Genomic DNA, 21,507 nt, shown 5'->3' on the forward strand with positions numbered 1-21,507 from the left:
ACAAAAGGACTTGTGGATATGGTTTAACAGAGAATTAATAATTTTTTTTTGGGTGAATAAATAATTCATTACCAAGAACCCCAAGAGGGGAGAGAGAATATACAAGAGGAACAAACAAGAACAAAGCAGCTCCTAACCTTCAAGAGGAAGGGATAGGAGGCTGCAACAAAGACAAAGACAAACCCCAAGAGAATTATTAATTTTATCAACTCTATTATCTATAGTTTGCTTCCAATAAATAATACATGTTTCTTCCAATATTATGACCTGTGACAGAGGTATACAATGCTAATTTCTGATTCACTGGCAGGTAAATGGACATAACTCAAAAGTATGGAACCATTTCATAGTGGCACTTGATGAAGTCAGCATTTGCTCCCAGTGGCTATCTTATCAGTGGCTCATTTGTGTGTGATTAATGAACTGCAGGCATTTGTCTCCCAATGGTTCGGCCGTAACATGAATACCTAGGTTTCCTTTCACTGAAATTACTGGTTAGCAAGTATGACTCATGCGAGTATGCCAATGACTGTTACCATAGCTTTAACCATTCAACAAGCACTTTTAGTAAGAATGCCTGATCATGATGCGTGAGCAAATAGCTTCTCAAGGATCAAGCTTGAATTAAAGGGCTACTTCTCCTGATCAAGTAACTTGAGACTAAGATCCTCAGTGCCACAATGATCTGTAGACGCTTCACTTAATTGGTAGATTGGCGATCGGTATACATCTCAAGCTCATCAAATCCATTCAAATTGCATGCTTTTTCCCAGAGGGATAAAGTGAAACTGCTCATCATTTTCATTCTGTCTGGGGTTGATAATGAATCATCAGATTTCAATATCAACATGATTCCACTTTCCTGATCAACAATAGTCTCCAAAGATGGGAAGATGGGGAAACATCCCTCACAACTATCTCTATCCCAAGAATATTTGATACAAACTTTGTTGCTGTGTGGTAATCCAGATTGTCAGAGGTTCTTTGTAACTCGGATTGTTGTTCCAGGCGGTATGCTTATCAAGCCCCTCACTGTGGCTAAATATTTCTCTTTTTCTCCTCTTCAACATCATGAACTACATCATCTGTGTTGGGAACATACCCTTCTTGCTCATTTGCTCCAATAGAACTTTCAGAGCCTTGTTGGCTTGTTTATCCTGTCAACATATGGATGGATTTGTCTCCAACTATAAAAGCATGTGGATTACTTCTATCCAGGTGCAAGCTTGTTTCCTTTTCATACCCTTGTCAGTTTCACTACATCATTCCATCTGCTGCAGAATGCAGGTTTGACATAAGAATGTATGAACTCATGTTTTCAGGCTCAAGCTCATATATTTTAGTGGGTTATGGACTCTACAAGCAGGGAGTGTTTGGAAAATAGCCACAAAGGCAACATAATTGGGTCTTTCATTCTCCAACTCCATCTGCTGGAACCAAAAAAAAAAAAAAAAGACATCATGGCCTCATGGGTAACCCCCCTGCAATGCATACCCCATGATCATGACTGTCCATGATACACCATATCAGGTGAATCCGATCTTATAAAAAAACCCAAATACATATCTTATGCACAAGAGTGATGATCTTGCATAAATATTGATCAAGATACTTCCAATGAAAAAAATCTGCATCTAACCCAGGTCTTATGGCATACCTGTGGATTTCCTTTCCTTTAGAAATATAATATAGGAAGGATACTAGACAGAACGAAGGAGTCAGATTTCAAACCACCATCCTTTATCTTCCTAACCATCATTAAATCTTCTTTGTACATCCCATTCTGTGCATTCCCAGCAATGACAGTATTACAGGAGACAAGGTCCCACTTGGGCATCTCATCAAACACTTTCCAAACACCCACCATAAGAAGTGCTTCTTGGGCCTCACTTCTTTTGAGGAAATCCATCACTTACTAAAATAACCATATACAATCACATTCTTTGAAGTTCCATCATATGTTTCAGTTGGGTTTTATATTTTATATTCTGTAGTGGTCCACATAATTATCATTGGGCTTGTATATGTTTGAGACAAGTTTTGGGTCTATAGGGTAAAACTGTAATTATATGGAGATTAAGGTTTTTAAGCTAGAGCAAAGAAGATCACATTGTTAGGTGAAGAATGGTATAGAGATTTTTTCGTTGGTTCTTTTCGGGAGAATGCAGGCATTTGTGCCGAGCTATGTTAAGTTTCTTGTGTTATATAATTATTTGTTTGGTTTCTTCTACATGGTTGTGCGTGAAGTGATTCGGATTACAATGGTTAATGATGTTTTTGCAAATAATAGGGAGGTTAAAGACTTGAAGAATGGAATCTGGCTTATTATTAAAATGACATTTTCGTAATTTTTTTTTTGGTCAAAACATTTTCGTAATTATCAGTGTAGGAATTGGAGTGATTCTATCAATTGCATACTAAACGTTGATTCTGCTCTTAGTCTACAAGAAATGTTTACGAAGTACCATTAGAATGTTTTCCCCCTCATTTTCCTTATATAAGCTCTGTTTGGTTTATGATAAATCCAATGATGTGATTTTTATAATGCAATATCCATTTTGTTATAAATTAAATTATTTTTTTAAATTTTACACTTCCTCTGCTAGCATGTGCAGCCTTCTATCACAAGGAGTCACCCATCTCTAACTATGTGGTGAATCTTTAAGCACTAAACATTAAATTTGTAGAAAGTTGTCTTTTATTTATAAAACTTAATTTATATTTATTTCTTATTTGTCCTTCTAAAACTCCATTTGATTAAAAAAAAACATATTTAAGCATGTTTTTGATAAAAAAAAAAAAGAATCTAGCCGGAGAGCATGAATCCTCTCTAGTCGCTTGAAAGGACTAGCGATCTGCTGGACCCTGCAGCTCTCCACTCTATTTTGTTTCACCATTACTTTCAAGTGACTCTGGAGGAGCCTCTCCATCCAAACAGCAGTGTCGGATGGACAGGAGAGGGCATCGTGAGGGTGGTGTTGAAAAATACTAAAACCCTATAGGAGTTTGTGAAGCCTAGGATGGTGGGCGAACCATCCTCTGGGTGGAGAAATTCATGTAAATTATTCTTCATTGGAACAAACAGAGCTATATGTAAGCAAGAATATTCGTTTCATGCATTAAGAGCTATGATGTCTCTCACATTTCGGTTTCCATATGGCTGCAACAGAATTTTAAAACAAAAAACCAGTCTTGAGTCTTGACCTTACGTTGTGGCTTCAATTAAATTTTGTAAAATTAAGATGCAAATTTATTCTTAATTAAAGTTGCATACCTGGTTGCAATCTTGATGTAATAAAATGGAAAATTTTTGGATAATGTAACCCATTCACATTGTTCCATCTGATAAAACTTGAAAGCATTTTGGTTCACAAGTCAGCTGATTGGATTTTCTTTTTCCTCTTTCACATATCGTTTGGAAAGAACTGAGTTTTTTTTTTACAATTTTACACTTACAAAGGCATTTCTGCAATCATCTGAAAAGGGGTACAGTAGTAAAAGAATTGATATTTACCATTCAATAGCAAATTTTTACAAAGCCCCCACCTAAGCAGAGACAGGGCCATAACCCACCCACCCTCTCTGTGGCCCTCAAACTTTCATTTTGAAAGAGCCCAAGCACCAGCCAGAATAGTCACCCATGATACCTTGAAGCCAAAAAAAAGGCACCATATATCATAACACAAATTCACCCGGATTTGAATCTGTTGGATGGAACTCCTTGGCTGTTTGATGTAGCGGAGCGGGTTTTGCAGAGTTCATGGAGACTCACTTTGGTTTTGAGAGACTTCCAGCTGTGGAGGTAAGAGCTTTAAAAAGCTTCCCTGTACAGGCTGCTTAGTAGACTCATCATCTGTAAAGTGAACAAATAGAATGAGGGATGTGGAAAGTGAGGCCTCAGTAAAAAATTAGAGGGAAAAGTAAACGTGCGGTTTCCTGAGTCAATTATGCCAAATGGTTTATGGGTTCCTCATGAATTTCAAATTAAGGCTAATGTTAGACAAAAGGAAAGCGAGGGAATTCAGATGAGATTTTTAAAACTGCAACATGTTCTTTCTTCCAAACATAAAAGAACGTAAGTGTACCGAAGTCCACCATGACTACCACAATAATGCAACTCTGGTATATCCAATTAAAATAACCTAAAATTTCCCAAAAATTTTCGGAATTGGACCAATATCTACAGGGAAAAGGTATCTGTCCAGCCGTGGCGGTAGCTGGAGCGTCCAGCCCCACTAAACGACAGCAAAAACAGGGGTGGGGTGGTCATTTCACAGGTGGATCCCACCTGGGCCCCACATGTGAAATGACACCCCCTGTTTTTGGGATGGTTTCCGAGCGCTGGACCGTCCAGCTCCCACCACGGCTGGACAGGAGCCAGGTCCTATCTACTGGATGTAACCACAAGGTTGGAAACATGGTTTCAAAAATCGGATTGGAATTGGCGGAATGACCCGATTTGAATCAGACTTGGAGGTGAGTCCGAGTCATATTTCCGCTGATTCTGGAGGAACAAAAAATGATTTGCCAAAAAGATGAGAAAATTTCACTTTCTGGTTGTTATCTTCTTTTGGTCACCAGAAATCACAGAAAAGTGAAGAACACTCACTGTTCGGCCAAATCAATAAGTTTTTCAGCACAAGAACTACAAACATATAAGATCTGAAGATATCTATCCTCCTCTCTGATTCCATTTCCTCTGGTCCGGCCAATTTGAATTGATTGAGACTGGTTTGATGCCCAATTCCAAGTTTTAAAACCTTGGTATGAACACTTTCTAGGAAATAGGGTCACTGGGATCATCTTCAAACAATTTTCAGAGGAATCAGACATGAATTACAGTTCAATAATTCCCAGAAAAGCTGTGACTTGCCAGTTGAGTTAGAATGACTAAAATTGGCCCAAATGTCTGCCCAAGCTTGAAAGGTTACATCCAATATGTCAACCTAAACAGTATGATTTTGAGAAGTAAACATTTTCCACACAGTTTGCATCATACAGCTTTGCTAGGCTGACAGAGTTTGCCCAAACAAGGTTAAACTTGTTTATCAGATGATATTGTTAAGGCAGTTGACAGAGTTTGCCCAAACAAGGTTAAACTTGTTTATCAGATGATATTGTTAAGGCAGTTGACAGAGTTTGCCCAAACAAGGTTAAACTTGTTTATCAGATGATATTGTTAAGGAACTGTCATTTAGCACATAGATTTGGTTCGCAAAAGCAGTTTCAAAAGAAATGGATTATATGTGTCAACTGAATATAAGTGAAGGTATAACCCATACCGAAGAGGGATTTGATAGATGGTCTCTTGATTTTTGTGGTCTTCTTCTTAAGTTCAGCTGCAAGTACACATGCAGAACAAAACAAAGTCATTGATGAGCAGGAGGATCATGCAATGAAGTAAGGACTAGCAGAAAATGAACAGACTGGTTTCTTAAAATGATTATTTTAAAGGTAAATGCTATAATGTCCAAAAATCCCATCACAATCACTGACATCCATTATGGCTGGAACTCCACAAAAAAAGAGTCTGCTTGATAAATTGCTAATGGAATATCAGAATGTCTGATACTTGTTTTTCTCCTTTCACCATTCAAAATGAGGAAAAAATATTGAAATGAGCATTTGATCCACACTGGTGAGTGATTCACATGGTTACATCAACAAAATTTAACACTAAGATAATTACTTGTTTTATAATCACCCTTCCCAGGGACCTAACTAGAAGGAAAGGAACCAGAAGGTGCATCCCCAGTGAGATATTTTTGTATTAGTGCACATGAGAAAAAAAGTCATAAACAAATCAAGGGTGAATATGGGCCATGTTGATGTTGTACGAAACTGATATATGTGTCACAATATCATCACAAACTGGGTACTGAATGCCAAAATATGAAACTACAAGGTGTTCACACACACACACCCACAAGAGAGAGAGAGAGAGAGAGTGAGGTACCAATCCCAGGAACTTCATGATCACTGACAATTTCAAAGTTCTTATATGTGTAGCCAACAAAATTGACATCCTTTGATGAGAGCATCTGCAGCAAAGAAAAATCAACAATGAATACCACATGTTCAATGTGCATAAATCAGCAACGGGTACGTTAAGTTAACAGTTCACAAAGAAATGTTGATCCAACATAGTTTATATACTAACAAACATGCACTCCATACATGATGCATATACTGAAAGGGCACCTTTGGCAGCAAGGGGCCAAGAATATCATTCCTATGTATGAGATTCTGAAATAAAATAAAACCTCAAGCTTTTTCTGGGAAAGTGGGAATGCTTGAACACAACATAAGATCAAAAACATTGGTTATCAAATAGCATGCTTCAAGCCGACCAGTAGGTAAGCACTTTTCCTGGACAGTACAAGGGCTAGATATTCAGCCTCACATGGCTCATAAACTTTTTAATGGTAACATAGCATATCTTCAGGTTATTAATTATTGAATAGCTTATCATCTTCTGGTTATTTCTCATTGACTTGCAAGTGTTGTAATGAGTCTAGGGTGGTGAGGAGTTTGGAAATTCAGACTCAAAAGTTTAAGATAGTTCAGGTTAGCCAACCATAAGTGAAAGGAGGACCCCCCCGGGGGGGGGGGGGGGGCTAAGGGACCTTTTGATCGCGTGGGTTGGATCAAGAGTTGCCACTCTTGCATAGTTGTCAAGGCGATGCCTAGGCGCCTTGTTGGTGTTGCCTACTTGCCTTGCGTCCAGGCCCCCTCCAATGCCTTGGTTCGCCTAGACACTGTGACAACTATGCACTCTTGTATATACTAATCATTGTAACTGCTGTGGACAGACCAATACTTCCTGAGAGTCCTTTCAAAGGTTTGGTCAGGTCCAATGACCTTATCAGTCAAACTGTACAGCATGCAATGTTTTAACTTTGAAAACACCAGATATGAAACCAGTAAGATTACCCTTCTCCATGGGCCTGACTTTGATGAAGTTTGATTCTGGTTATCAGACTGCAACACCATAAAGGAAGCCAAATAATTTATGTGCTTAGTAACATAAAAAAATAAAAAAAAAAAAAAAAAATCCTCTAATTACTCAAATTTACTGGAATAGTTATGGTGAAGAGATATCTATACCTCTTCAAACTTCTCAAAGTTTTGAGTATCCAACTCGTCATTGACCTCTGGAATAAATGCAGCTTCCATTTGATGTAGTCTGTCCCACTGAAGACCTTCAAACCATGGGTGATCCTGAAATTGGAACAAGATCCAGCCAGCTATTTCACCTCAACTTGCAATTCTATCTTTTGTAGCAAATTTGCAATTCAGAATAGAACACACCATACAACACCTTTATTTCATCTGCGCCCTTTGTTCCAAGCCTCTGGTCAACATTACATAAAAGTTTATTGATGAGGTCTGTAGCTTCTGGGGATAGCTTTGCCTCCTCAGGAAATTTTAAATGATTTCTCCAATTCACAATCTGAATAAATGAAAAATAATGTTAAACTGCTGATGTAATAAATGACGAGGACGTAGGAAATGAAAAATGTTAATGACAATAGAAACAGGAAATTCAAAAAGACTGGAACATTTTATTTATTCTTTTTGGGAACAAAAAGGAAATCTAATATTTTTTTTAATAAGAAAGTGACTCCAGGAGATTCAAGGAAAGCTCAAAAGAAACATGAGAAACTGGCTAGTGACATCTCCACGTATGAAATCCAAGCTTAAAACATCTCTACAAAGGAGTTCTCAAAATTGGTATTCAGTCTGAAGTAAGGAAGTAAGTCAAGTGAGATGTTCATATATCAAGTGGAACATATCTCTAGATTCATAGAACTGAAACAGTTAAAATTTATCAAAAACAGAGAATAATTGTTTTCAAATTCAAGCAGTGATGATCAATACATCAAGATGTCTGAGAATGACTCCTAATGTCAATATATAATTGCTAACACTTCAGAATTAGATCCATATCCCATCTAGTAAAACTGCAGAGCCTCAATGCCCTGGGCTGCTTACAAACTAGAAAAGAAAAATTAACCACAGCCTAACAAAAATGACTCATTCCAAATGGATTAGAATCAGTTTGCCTGCCTTCTCTGCAGAGAATGCCACAAAAATCTCCTTACAATAAAGAGAATATAAAAAGGCAACAACCTAGAAAGGGCTACAAGATTGTATCTTCAGAGCGTGAGGTCATACATTGAGCAAAATTGCTGTTAAAGAATTGGTTGTAGAATAAGGTCTCCAATAAACTTTAGGAGGGCGAGGAGGAGCACTTAAGCAGCCAAGAAATTCTTGAATGCTTTTGACCAGACAATAATATTAACAATTGTTCTTCTAAGATAAAAGGCACCTCAAGGTCATTAATACTGTATGACAAAACATGGTATTACAAGACAAATTAGCTCCAAGGTTGAAGTTTTACAAAGCTTCAATGAAAATTTTAAACTGAATGAAATTCAAGTGTTCTTAAAAAAATGGTTGCCAAAGGCAGAGATAGGAGGAATACTAGAACAAAAACTGAATGATCAAAGAATGAAAAACAAAAAAAGATCAGCAGGATTTCATATTACCTTCCGACATGTTGACATAGGTTCATCAGAATAAAATGGAGGATATCCCACAAGCATTTCATACATGATAGCTCCAAGTGACCACCTATGGAGAGAAGGGAAAGAAATAACTTTGACTGAAAATGTGCTAATCTGATTTTTTTTTTGGTTATATGTAAACGGGTCCTAACACTACTTTACACCATGGAGGAGCTACATTACAAGAGAGAGGAGGCAAAAGGAGGAGGGAGAGTGGAGGCAGTGAAAGCAGGAGAGTTGATCTATTGACCTCATTGGACCCTGCAACAATCAGCAGGGGAACCAACCAAAAGCCTAGTATTTGCCTTCAACTTGAATGAATTATAAGACATGCATAAATTACTTACCAATCACATTCCATTCCATAACCCTTCTTCAGTAAAACTTCTGGAGCAATATAGTCAGGTGTACCAACAGTAGAATATGCCTGCAATGTTTCAATATCAACAGACTTGCACAAATAATAGATCCTTATACTAGTGCTGAAAGAAAATCCTTTTAAGAGAAAAACCAAGCAGAATCTCAATTATATAATGGTGGGAGTTTACTAGCATTCTTCTGTTCCTCTGCCAATGTTGTAGTTGCTCCTGTTGCGTGCGCTTCGGTGCAGCAGGCCGATTATCAGTCTGTGACGCATTACGACTAAGTCCCATAGAAAAGTCGTTTTCATGCAGAGTACTGCAGTCTAATGGCTTACATAGCCCAAAGTCTGACAGCTTCATGTGACCATATCTATCGAGCAACAAATTATCAGGCTTGATATCTCTGTGAAATGTAATATGGAAAGGTTAATACATTGATTCAGTCAGAAGGCTACATTTTGGAAGCATATCATGAGCTCCATCAACAATTCCATGAAAAGAGCACCAACAAACCTATGGATGTAATTATGTTTATGGATAGACTCAATTGCCAAAACTGTTTCTCCTACATAAAATCTAGCCTCATCTTCAGTCAAGATATCCTTCCTCATAAGTAATGTCATCATATCTCCACCAGGTAGATATTCCATTATGAGGTACAAAAACTCGTCATCTTGGAAAGAACAATAAAGTTTCACAATGCAATTGCTATCAACCTCCGCAAGTAGATTTCGTTCAGCCTTAACATGTTCAACCTGATAAATTTAAAAGCAAACCGGAAATTAAGCACAACAGCAAAGCAATTCGATATGATCTTCTAGGTTGCCAGCTAAATCATATACCTGGCCTCTACGAAGCATCTCTGACTTCTTTAGCTTTTTCATTGCATAAACATGTCTTGTTGATTTCTCCCTACAGACTCTGACCTGCATTGCAAATATATATAAAATAAATAAACAATGACGAGATCAGTTCTATACTTCATCCCAACAAATGCAGTGTAGGACATGTGGGAACATGAATAGAACATGTGTCTATACAAAGTTGTGTAAAAGCTGCTGAGAATCTCTCTCTCAACCAGTTTAACAGAATATATGTTAGGGCAAGAAAGCAAAGCACAATATGAACCCTTCCATAATTGAAGCATCAAAGAGCACTAAACACAGGAACCTCTCACATTTTGTTTCATTTTTCTTTTTCCTTTTTGTTTTGTTTTTTTTTTTTTTTGGGGTGGGGGGTGGGGATGGGGGAGGTGAAGGGGGCAAAACCAAAAACCTTTTTTGAATGTGTTACATTTAGAGATATACAAATATATGATCCATTATAGTTAGACTAACTCAGCACCCCCCTAATTATGCATTTTTGGCAGTGCTCCACAGATGAGAGCCTACACCTTGAACTGGACGCATAACAAATTCAGTTCCAACCATAGAGATACACAGGATGATAATTTTTACGTCATTGAGCAATGGATTCTTTTAATTTTTCTAAGTGGTAAAGACAGGTGGTTGCCACATTTATGTATATGAGTATCAATAACAACAACTACTCAGCCATATCCCAACCAAATGGGGTCGGCTACATGGATCCTTTCAAAACATAGTAGAGAAAAACTGAGTCCTCACAAAGGGAAAGGAAAGTAAGAAGATGAAGAGTAAAAATGAAGAAATGGGATAAGAAAAGTGATTAATGAAAAATGAAAGTAGGAGGAAAAAGGATAACCCAGGAAACCAGGAAAATCTCAGCTATAGGTGGTTCCCACATTTATCCATAAATATATCTAGCAAAGTACAACACGATAAGACCAGACCCACAAAATTATGTTGTCTAATTTGATGAAGGAAAAACAGGAAGTGCATTAAAACTAGCGCTTGGGGTAAGGAATGCATATCCTGTCCTCAATCTTATAGATGGCAAGAAGGCAACTGCCACGTAGTTCTTTGGAACCCCTGTAGTCTGTTGCAGGGTCTCAGGAGACCAAGATTTGAGTCTTATGTCCTTTATATTCCTCCCACCACCCAACCCTTACTCCTTTCCTCTCTCTGAATATCGGTGCCTATGTTGCCCTTAGAGGCAAAAAAGAAAATCTTAAAGACAAAAAAACTATCCTATTTCACATATTTTGGAATATTGAGGAAAATTAGCTGTAACTTATGTTAGGAAGCACCTATAAGTAAGGCAGGACCTCCTGCCACAGAGAAAGAGATAGATACGTCCAAGGAATTAAGTATCGGAGCGTATCGTATCGTCTCGGCCGATACGTCTCGGTATCGGCCGTGGCCAAGATGAGATAGGTCGAGACGTATCTTTTTATTTTTAAAATGTAAATGTCTCGAATGTATCGGTATGTATCGACCGATGCATATCGATACAGACGAGACATGATTTAAACCATTATTTTATTATTTTTGAAATAACGATACGTATCGAGACGTCTCGATACGTATCGGCAACTTAAAAACCACATGGGCCCAAGTCTTCTCAGAACAGAAAACTCGAGCAGGAGCAGGCTGGCGGAAAAAAAACAGTTCCAGCTTTGAGAAACCCATAAAAAAACATCTTTAAACTTGGTTTTTGCCAAAGATTTGTTGAGGGCTTTGATTCCTTTGCCAAAAATGATCCTAAAGGAGGTGAAATCTCATCATTTGCTTCATCTAACAGCCCACATTCGAAATCAAAAGGTGTTCTTGAAGGGAAAGGTAGGTTTTTTTTGCTGCATCTAACAGCCCACACAAATTGCTTGTTTATATTGTTTTTATTGTCCAAAAGTGTATTTCCATGTGTATTTTGATCATTTTCATGCGTTTCTGCACCGGTCGATATGTATCTCCGATACGATACGATATATCTCTTAAAATCGCCCGACCGATATGATACCCGATACCGAAACTTAAATCCTTGGATACGTCTAGGGTTGAATATGTATGATACCATGGGATACAAACTCATGAATTTGCTAAAGGAAAGTGCATATCAGCTAGGGAGAGAAAAACAAGATCTGCCATCAGGAACTATGGGCAATAATTCATATAATTTGCAACTATGGTTCTATAAATCCTCGTAGGATGCCAAAAAGAACCTAGTAAAGCGGGAGTCAGGGATAAGTAACAGAAGTCAAAGGGGTTGGGGAAGCCAACTATGAAATTCTTCAGAGCTATAAGAGTTGCACAGATTTTACACAGATCACCAAAATAAAATGTAGAAGATTTTAACAGTATGGGGGAAGAGAGAATATATTATCAAATATTACCAAAAGAGAAAGAGGCTAAGAAAAGAAAATGTACCTCCCCGAATGCACCCTTTCCTATCATAGTCAGTAACTCAAAATCATCAACACCCATTTTATGCCTCTGAAGGCGCATGTACTCGGTTTCCTTCTTCTCTAAGTGCTTTAGTAGGTTGCTTTGCTCTTCCTCAGACACCTCAGCATCAGCCAATGTTTTCTCCAGTATATTGCGTCTGCTTGGAGACAGAAATATTTAAGTACCTTTTTTTTATGCATGAAATATTTAAGTACCTTGTTTACCACAAAGCAGTAGGAATTCAAGCCTTGACAATAGAAGCTGCCTATAGAGGTCCTTTTCTCAAAATTGTTTGCTAAATAAGGTGCAAAACCTCACGTCTTCTTTAACTTCAATGGTAATTGTTGATATATATTGGTGTGTGCCCTTCTTAACAGCTCAAGATTTTGGGATAAGCGGTTTCAAGTTGTTACATGGTATCAGAGTCAAGAGGTCGGGTGTTCAATCCCTGGTAGGTGCAGGGGAGTGTGTCATTATGCCCACGCACCCTGTACCCACGGTGTCACATGCAGAACCTTGTATGTATGTGGGCCTGCACGTGCAGGGGGTGTCGATATACATTGTTGTTGTATGCCCTTCTTAACAGCTCAATCTTTTGGGATAAGCAGTTTTAACAATATTGTTGATTAAACATCAAGAAATGACAAAAACTGTATTTTTTATTAATTAAAGAATAACGTTTCAAGGAGTACAAAAGATAAATATTGATTTTAATCCACAAACATAATGTAAATGCCAGTAGCAATTAAGAATTTGAATGAGATAGCAATGCTGGTCCTAAAGCCAGGCAAAGGAGGTTAATTGCATCAATTGCAGCCTTCATTCAGAAAACCTTTAGCCAAATCTATTGTCCAGTGTAGCTAAGTTGACTTGGGCAATAGCTAATCACTATTCCTTGCCTAGGTCAGTCAAAGACCAGGCATGACCCAAGAAACATAATCCCTGGGGGCCTTTTATCTTCTCTCTCCACACGAGTTTCTTATGATAGAGAGAAATGAAAAACAAATGGCCATACATGATACAACAGAGAGCAATAACATATGTACATACAACAAGAAAATAATGCTAAGATACTACCTGAAGTTGAAGGCATATGCAAAATAGTTGACCAATATAAGAAAGAGCCACATCATTACATACCATTGAAACTCATTATTTATGCAAAACAATTAACGCATAAAACAAAGAACAGCTGCATATATGGAACATGGAGGGAGGATATCAAGTTATTACCTCAAGTTAAAGCATATGCAAAATATTCAAAATTTCAACCTAAATGGGTTGAATAACGGCTTGGTACTACTTAGCATCTAGTCTTCCCTGGTTGACCAATATTCATTACCAATTGGCTGTTAGACAAGTCAGTCGGTATATGTATGGAAACAGCTAATTGATCAACTAGACAACATTTTCAACATTTTCTGTTACAAAAAAATCCATCACGTCCTAACATTTTTTGGGGTTTTTTTTTTCAGCAACTCACTTCATTCCCTCTTCATCCAATATTAGCATTAGTGAATTAATGTATAAACTAAACCAGTTGCTTCACACAAGTCATCCTGAATGTTTTTTCCTTCTTTTTTTTTTTTTTTTTTTTTTTGGGGGTGGGGGGGGAGAGATGGGATAAGTAAATCATTCAAATGATGTTTTACTAATAATTTATAGGGATAATCTGGTACTGATGCCCACAAAATTCTTACAATCACATGGCCATATTTTACCAGCCACCTTAAACTAAGTAGAAGTTGCTTTTGAAAATTTCTATAAATGTGGTTAATTATGATTTGGAGATCACATGTGGTCACTTTCCATTCAAATAAGGGGAAGTAAGAGTCAAATGTATGATATAATGTGAATGAATATCTGAGAATGGCAAAGATGTGCAGAACATGTTCCTACTCAATATTTAGATAATTGGCTGACAAGTGCACTTCTGGCATGTTAAAACGTTTCCCAATCTCAAAGAAATACAGGCTTCACTATTAGGTGAGGTTCCTAATTTAAAATGATAAATCCCTACTGTACTAATCAATTCTTTTGGAATATTTATTTATAATGGGTATCTTACTTCTATTATGTGTTCTATTGATTCATCCAGTTCAGGCATACTATAATTTTTTAAAGGGAAAAAACTCATTCAAACGGTTCAGTCTTGATAATCTTATCAAGGTGGCACATCTCACTGTGACACGTGGAATGATGATGTAGCAATTCCAACTGTTGAATATATAATAGAGGGACTGGATTAGCCACCTGTCAAATTTCAGAGCCTAATTTAATCAAATACCCTATTAGCATGCACCCATGTATATCCATGCACGCTTATGGGATTTTGTCCACTACTGTACACTTTCAAAAGTCCTGATTTTCAGACCTCTATTTTGCCACTTGGCAAACTAATGTAGATGCCAGTTCAACTAAGAACCAAAACACTACAGTAGGATCGATCTACTGATATTCTCAGGCCTTCATGTAACAATCAAACATCAATTCCAGTGGCAGATTCTGTCTTTCAAATGGTCTTCAGCAGATCAGCAACTTTCAGGGCAGAACTCTCTCTGAAATCAATTGGAATAGAAGATTTAAACAAAAAATAGAAGAAGGATAACTTGGAGTGAGCCTCTCACTCTCTCCCGGGCCTCTCACCCATAAGGTATCTCAACCCCTCAAGGCATCTCACCTCTCAATTGAATCTCACAGCCATGATCAAAATTCAGAACTGACCAAAACACCTTTTCTCAAAACTCTATTGTGGGCTATGTTCAGCCTTGTGCTTTATTTATAGAATCAATTACAACCTATTTGATTGAAACTTCCCAGTACAAAACAAATCCAAATCAAATAAAACTTTTATTCCTAATTGGAAACTACACTATTAACTAACAAAAATGGTGTACCCCGTGCACAAGGCTCCCGCCACTGCAGGGGCTGGGGAGGGTCATAATGTACGCAGCCTTACCCCCACTTCACACAGAGACTGGGAAACTAGCCTATTAACTATTACATGAAAATAGAAAATAACAAAAACAATAAATTTATACAACCCACCAAATCTAGGTAGATGAACAAAGAAAATAATCCTAAATTATCTTTTAACTCTAATTACATCAAATAATTGAATCGTATCCTAATTAAAAACCTATCTAAAACACCTGTAAGAGTCCTCCACGTATAGGCAATTGAGTATTCAATTTGCTTTCACTAGCTAGCTGGCTGTGGGGCCCTCTTGATCACGAAATCTCCTCCCAATAGATCTGAAAAAATCTCATAATGTGCTGGAAATAACTGCTCAATATAATAGGAAATAGGATAGAAAATATCTCCTTAAATAACTGATTGATCTCCTCTTTAATTCTAGAAGTAAATCCACTTTAATCCTGCTGGACAATAGGGGGGATGAACCTGGACAGGTTCTTGCTCCATCGAACTAACCAAGAACCAGGCCGTCTCCCACAGCGATCCTGGAATGGTTTTTGGGCATTGTTCCTGCGGCTACACCTGTGCTGGAACCTGTGATCTATATCACAAACTCTGTTTGGGCTGAAATTTTACATATGCGTAGGCCGTAGGGGACCTTGGTGTCTACCTATCGGCAAAATTTAGGATATTAGATCTGCCACGTGGCAAATATTTGGGTAGATTATTAAGCCGGGCCATTCCAATTAGTGTTGCTATTTTTAAAAATTAAATATACTAAAAATCGAAGTGAGGTAACATCAAACTGTCCATTCACTTTTAGCTCCTACCAGTCAGCTTCAAACCACCTGGAAGCAAAACTATTGAACGATAAATTTAGGGCTGTTTACCCATGGCACAGGGAGCCAAAGATGTGGCTCACATGCAAAAGAGGTTGGACCCACCCTTTTTGTGATGGTCCAACAGAGGAAATCTTCTAGAGTGAGAAGAATATAATTAGATGATCCAAACAATACTTCTGACAATCTTAAAAAAAGAGTGGACTGTCAATAGAGCCTGTCAAAAGCTGTATCTACAGTGCTTCAAATTCTGGCATGTACATGACTATGCCGTTGCTACATGTGTTCTGCTCGACAATCATGTAGTCACTGTAAAAACTATTAGGCGTTCGCCATCTTCAGCTTCATTTAAAGTCAATCATTATGAAATTATAGTGAATGACCTCAGTACCGCTTTCTTACAGTACTAATGTAGATTCTTACTGGCTTATATTGTTTACGACAACAATCATGTAGCTCACTTAATAACTCAACAGGACAAACTATAGCAAAGAAATGAAGCTGCTTGCTACTCTCTCCCGGTGGTCAAGCTGATTTACAGCGCCCCTATTGAATTTTGGTTTGATTGCTGGGTGTGCTAGTTGTTGCTTGTTTGATTTTTGCCTCCTTTTGCTGGTTTGGACAGCTATTCCTAGTAAAGGAAGAATGAACTCTTCTCTGGCTGGATTGGCAAAGAAAGGATAACTATTGATCAGTAAAATAACTAATTGAGCTGCCTCAGATAGAATCAATATTATCAGCGATGATCCTCCATTAACTACCTAACATAATAAATTGAAGTTTGAGATTCGTCTGAAAGAAAAAAGTCTGACAGCTTGCTATCATTCTACATGTGCTGCGTAAATAATGAAAGGCAAAGCACCCAAGATATTTGTCCCCTTTACCCATGGTGGATATTCAGCAAGAGTTTTGGATTAGAGCCATTGTGTCAAACAGAAGTAACAGAAGTGCCAACTTGATGACTGAGAACTATGAAATTGTGGTTTAGTAGAATTTTCTGAATCATTGAAAGTAAACACTGTTGAATGGAGCAGATGTAACTATTTAACAAGTTGTTTTCTGAATCAACCAAGCAACAAATATGAATGCGGCAGATGTAAATATTTAACTAGCTGACAAATTATCCAGAGAAAACTGATCAAACCCAAATGAAAGCATTTTAAATACAGTTTTTAATGAGTCTAACAACTGAAAAGCATAGGAGCCATACCGCTCTTTCCTCTCCTGTAGGTTCTTCATCTGCTCCTTGTAATGGTTTTCTATATACTGCTTTGCTGCTGCAACCTTCTGCTTTGTTACATTCGAAGGTGCTTCTTCACTTGTGGGTGGCTTTGATGCATCTTTTCCATTATCAGTCCCTTCCTTCTTTCTTGTTGAAGACCTTAATTTGTCGCGAGGTTGAAACTTGTTGAACCAACTCCTAGCTGAATCCATATCTTTCTCCTGATCAACCAACCAGCACTTCAACAAACAAAGATTTGCATTCTCTTAACTGCTTCCTTTATTCTCTGTATCCAAATTCCAATGGGTACATAGCAACAGACAATCTCAATTCAACGAACCAAAACAAGTAAACACTTTTTGCGTCTCAACTCCAGAAAGATCCAACCTTCATTCGTTCTGCGTAGATGCAGGACAATAATAAACAATTTACAATTCAACAGACACAAAAAGTCACTTTCTCCGTTCTAATCCCACACCAGAATTCATGCATTCTCTCAATCTTTCAAGCCAATCCACTTCAAACAGAAAGAAATTAAAATGCCAAAAAAAAAATTTCTTTTTAAAAAAAAATACCAAAAGACGTCAACAGTCAAATCAAAGACTCAATGTCATACAAATCCATTAATTTGACAACTCTCCCAAAGCGATCTATACAACCTTCAAAAACTGAAACTGTGGACACAAGAAACCCGAGAAACACATGAAAGATCTCTTGAGCAAACTCTGCAAAACCCTAAATTCGGTAATTGGAGAGACAACAGAAACAAATCAAAAAATCTTGAAAGAGAAAAAAAAAAAAAAAAGAAAGAAAGAAAGGCATTGTCCCTTAAATTCAGAATTAAGCGGCAGAGAAAGCGGATTACCGCGTAATTGTCCAACAATAACATGGATCCAAAACCATTGGTGATATGAGAATCGAACATTCCGCCATTTTCGCTGGCATAGAAAGAACGACGACCACTTTGTCGTCCTCATAATGATTCCTTCATTTATTAAGAAACTACTTACAGGTTTTAAATGGGTTCTTCTGTTCGGAAGTAAATCCTTAATATTGTGTAGTTCGCTTTAAATTCTCTTTTCTGAAAGGGGGGGCCGGTGGGGGTTTGATAGCTATATTATACCGCATGCGTAATGCGCATCTTCTCCACTACCCGACCCAACCACATGGAAGAACAAGGATGTAAACAGAGCAAATTCGAAGTGGAAAATAATAGATATAAATAATGCAGAAAATAAATAAACATCATGAGCTCATGTTCTCTGTGCCGCAGCGCAGGCTGCGCCCAGACACATGGGCCTGCCATTCAGGGGGCAGGATGGTCATTGTGCCCACCCCCATGTGTCTAGGCGTAGCCTGCACCCCGGCACAGAGAACATTCTCCCTAAAGATAATCCAGATAAAACTTAAGCTTTTAAATAATTATAGATAATATTATGGTATAATTGGAGTGGATATTATCGAAGTGGATATATCAATATTGGAATCCATATCCGATTACCATATGGATATCAAAAGTTATAAGGAAAATTACATGATTAGCTACTTTTGGGTTTTCATTTATAAAACTGTCCACCCTATGTTTGAGTTAACAAAAATAGACAAAAACAAGTTAAGGTTTACAAAATCGGACAAAATAGTGTCTCTCCCTCCCACATTTATTTTTGTAGACATTTTTACCCCTGTCATTGCCTTCTTGCCCATGCATCCTTCGTTCCTTGCAACCCTACCCTTGTCCCAGGCACCGCCATTCTTTGCTACCCCAAGTAACAGAGGAAAAAAAAGAGAGATTGTTTCAGAGGGGAACTGTCGAGGAAGGAAGGAGAGTCACTATTTTGTCTATTTTTATTAACTCAAACATAGGGTGGACAGTTTTGTAAATAAAAATCCAAAAGTAGCTAATCGTGTAATTTTCCCAAAGTTATATTTGAAATTGTATCCGATATTTGCTTATCTAAATAAACTGATATGGAATTCAAATTGAATGCGGATTTTTGACTGTCTCTTTACATCTTAATGGAGGAATGAATTCTTTTATAGCTAGGGGTTGGGGCAAGCGGGTGGCAATTGGTTACCCTTGCATTGCGTTTACAAGTTGGACTAGAGATGGTCAAACCAGGTTTGATCGAAGCCAATATTTTTCTTGATTCACAAACCGTCAAAATTGCTTGAAATGCATAGTTCTACTAATAATTGAAAATTAAAAAGGCTTATAGTTACAAAGTTAGTTCCGCTTATCACTCCTTTTATTAATAAAAATCCTTTGTCATACTACAGGGTGTGCGGTGTACATCCTACGATATAGCAGAGGCCATGTGTGCCACGCTATATCGTAGGATGTGCACCGCACACCCTGCAGTACGACAAAGGATCCAAACTCCTCCTTTTATGCTGATTTTATTTTGTATTGTGGGACAATATTCTCTGTCCATGAGCGCATTTGGGTGTAGGCTACATCCAAACACAAGGGGTAGAACAGGAGCGGGATTAATGTCATTTAGGGTGTCGAGCTGGTCATTTCGCCTATCCCATATGTATAGAACATTCCCTTTTTTTATTACATGTACGAGGAATCCTAATTGAATTTTTTTTTGTAGTTTATATACTATTTAACTGCCCAAAGGGAATGTCTTATGGCACAACGTGAAAGACAGGAGTGTCACCCATGACCACCTATGGACTCCTAGGAGATTGTATACCATTGGCAAAGCAGTGAGGCACCATCAACTGATGGTTTAGTAGAAGGCCCAGTTTTGCGGATCCTTATGTGGCCGGGGGCCCGGCCCGTTTCTGACGCATTTGATATCCTCAGTTGGCGTAAGTTAGTATCAGCGGCTAACTTTAGTTCGTTAATTTGTAAGTAGCTTTTGCTTTTGAGACAGGAGAAGATGGATCTGGCGGGAAACATGGAGAGCGGATGTCTTTGAGGAGTTAAAAAACGTGAAATTCAAGGTATCGCATCTCGTGCTGAGCTGGACCACTGAGAGAGACAGAGAGAGAGAGAGATCCCTATCCCTACATAATATTACATATCATAAAGGAAAAGACTTGTCGCGGATAATTGCCTGAACGTACGCTTTTGTATATTTTTATTTGGGGTACCATGAACGTTACCCCTTTATACTCTTTACACATTTGTTGCTCCTTGATGTCCGCCTAGGATACAGCCGTGTGATTGACACGTGGCATTTTGGTGATGCTTCTCTAGTGGACCCACCCTTCTTCTTTTAAAAATTATTCGTGCTAAGTATTTCACATGCACCTTTCTCGGATTCAGGATCCGGGATCCGGGATCCGGCTCCTCTCCAATGAGCGCATCAGTTCAATAAGCATTCGACGGCTGGGTTGGCTGGCACACATCCTTGAGCAGGCCCAGAGATGTGTGTCAGGCAATCCAACCATTGGATGTCTCATTGGGCATTCATTGAGGGATGCCTCCAAGGACAACGCATATAATTACCTCAATACCTTTTCTTTTCTTCTTTTCTTTCTTCTCGAGCTAGGCATTGTTGGATGTCGCATCTTTCACGTGTCGAGCTCTCAAGCCCGCATTGCAGTGCACTGCCAGATTAGGGCATTGCAGAGGATTTTTCCAGTATTGTATACGATTGTGCCCATTGGCCCCATTCAACAGTTGAAAGCGCACAACCATGCATCATACATAGCTGTGAACAAAACCTCTCCTTTTTAAAAAAAAATCTAAATTGTGTGTTTCAACTCAGAGTTGAGAGGATGCACGTGTCAGGGAGCATATTTCTTACGCCTAGACATATTATGGGGTGAAATGATTGTTCCATCCCTTTCAAACACAGAAATCCTATCCCTGTTGATGCTTCAATGCGTGTTCCTACATGAGGGCTGCATGGACAGAAAAACTCTTCCCCATTGAAAAAAATAACAAATAATTCAACTTTATTTTTTTCCCCTTTCTTCCATATGCGAATAATTAGTCTAGTGAGCTCAACACGAGATGACGTGTCTATGCACGCGTGAGAGACAAACCCCAGTTTAGTGATAAGAGTTAGGATAAGTAGGACCACGAGATATGCTCATGTGCTAGTTTTCTTTTTGTTGGGTGAATAATGCTCATATGCAAGTTGAATTGGAGACATGGTTTCCTTACAATCAGGGCATAATGGGACCATATTTTAAAGTTTTTTTAATAATCCCTAGAAATAGACATCAATAAGGTAAAGCTGGAAAAGAGCTTTTCAATTCCACAAACATTAATGTTTCTTCCCATACTTTTCCAACTCTGGATCAATTATTTAGAACTTAATCCATACTAAAAAAAAT

At 38.1% G+C, this 21,507-nt stretch overlaps 1 protein-coding gene across 1 annotated transcript; it reads right to left on the reverse strand.

Moving 5' to 3' along the window:
• Positions 1 to 3,444: 3,444 nt before the first annotated feature.
• LOC122644181 (serine/threonine-protein kinase tricornered-like) lies at positions 3,445 to 18,211 on the reverse strand. The gene is made up of 14 exons (XM_043837795.1): positions 18,077 to 18,211; positions 17,200 to 17,609; positions 12,217 to 12,391; positions 9,775 to 9,858; positions 9,446 to 9,687; positions 9,119 to 9,335; positions 8,918 to 8,997; positions 8,553 to 8,637; positions 7,322 to 7,453; positions 7,108 to 7,221; positions 6,934 to 6,981; positions 5,957 to 6,041; positions 5,283 to 5,339; positions 3,445 to 3,853 (listed from the first exon to the last, which is right to left on the reverse strand). Exons 2-14 carry the CDS (start codon positions 17,421 to 17,423, stop codon positions 3,759 to 3,761), a joined length of 1,638 nt encoding a protein of 545 aa, XP_043693730.1. The 5' UTR covers positions 17,424 to 17,609; positions 18,077 to 18,211; the 3' UTR covers positions 3,445 to 3,758.
• Between the last annotated feature and the right edge of the window lie 3,296 nt (positions 18,212 to 21,507).

The sequence above is a fragment of the Telopea speciosissima genome, chromosome 10, assembly GCF_018873765.1.
Source record: "Telopea speciosissima isolate NSW1024214 ecotype Mountain lineage chromosome 10, Tspe_v1, whole genome shotgun sequence".
Lineage (NCBI taxonomy): Eukaryota > Viridiplantae > Streptophyta > Magnoliopsida > Proteales > Proteaceae > Telopea > Telopea speciosissima.

Excerpts from the sequence above, each read along its gene's own strand:
- LOC122644181 (XM_043837795.1), bottom strand. The coding sequence starts at position 17,423 with ATGGATTCAGCTAGGAGTTGGTTCAACAAGTTTCAACCTCGCGACAAA. Across the intron at positions 8,998-9,118 it reads AGAGGAACAGAAGAATGCTA|GCATATTCTACTGTTGGTAC; the intron begins GTAAACTCCCAC and ends GAAACATTGCAG. Across the intron at positions 5,340-5,956 it reads TCATGAAGTTCCTGGGATTG|CTGAACTTAAGAAGAAGACC; the intron begins GTACCTCACTCT and ends GTGTACTTGCAG.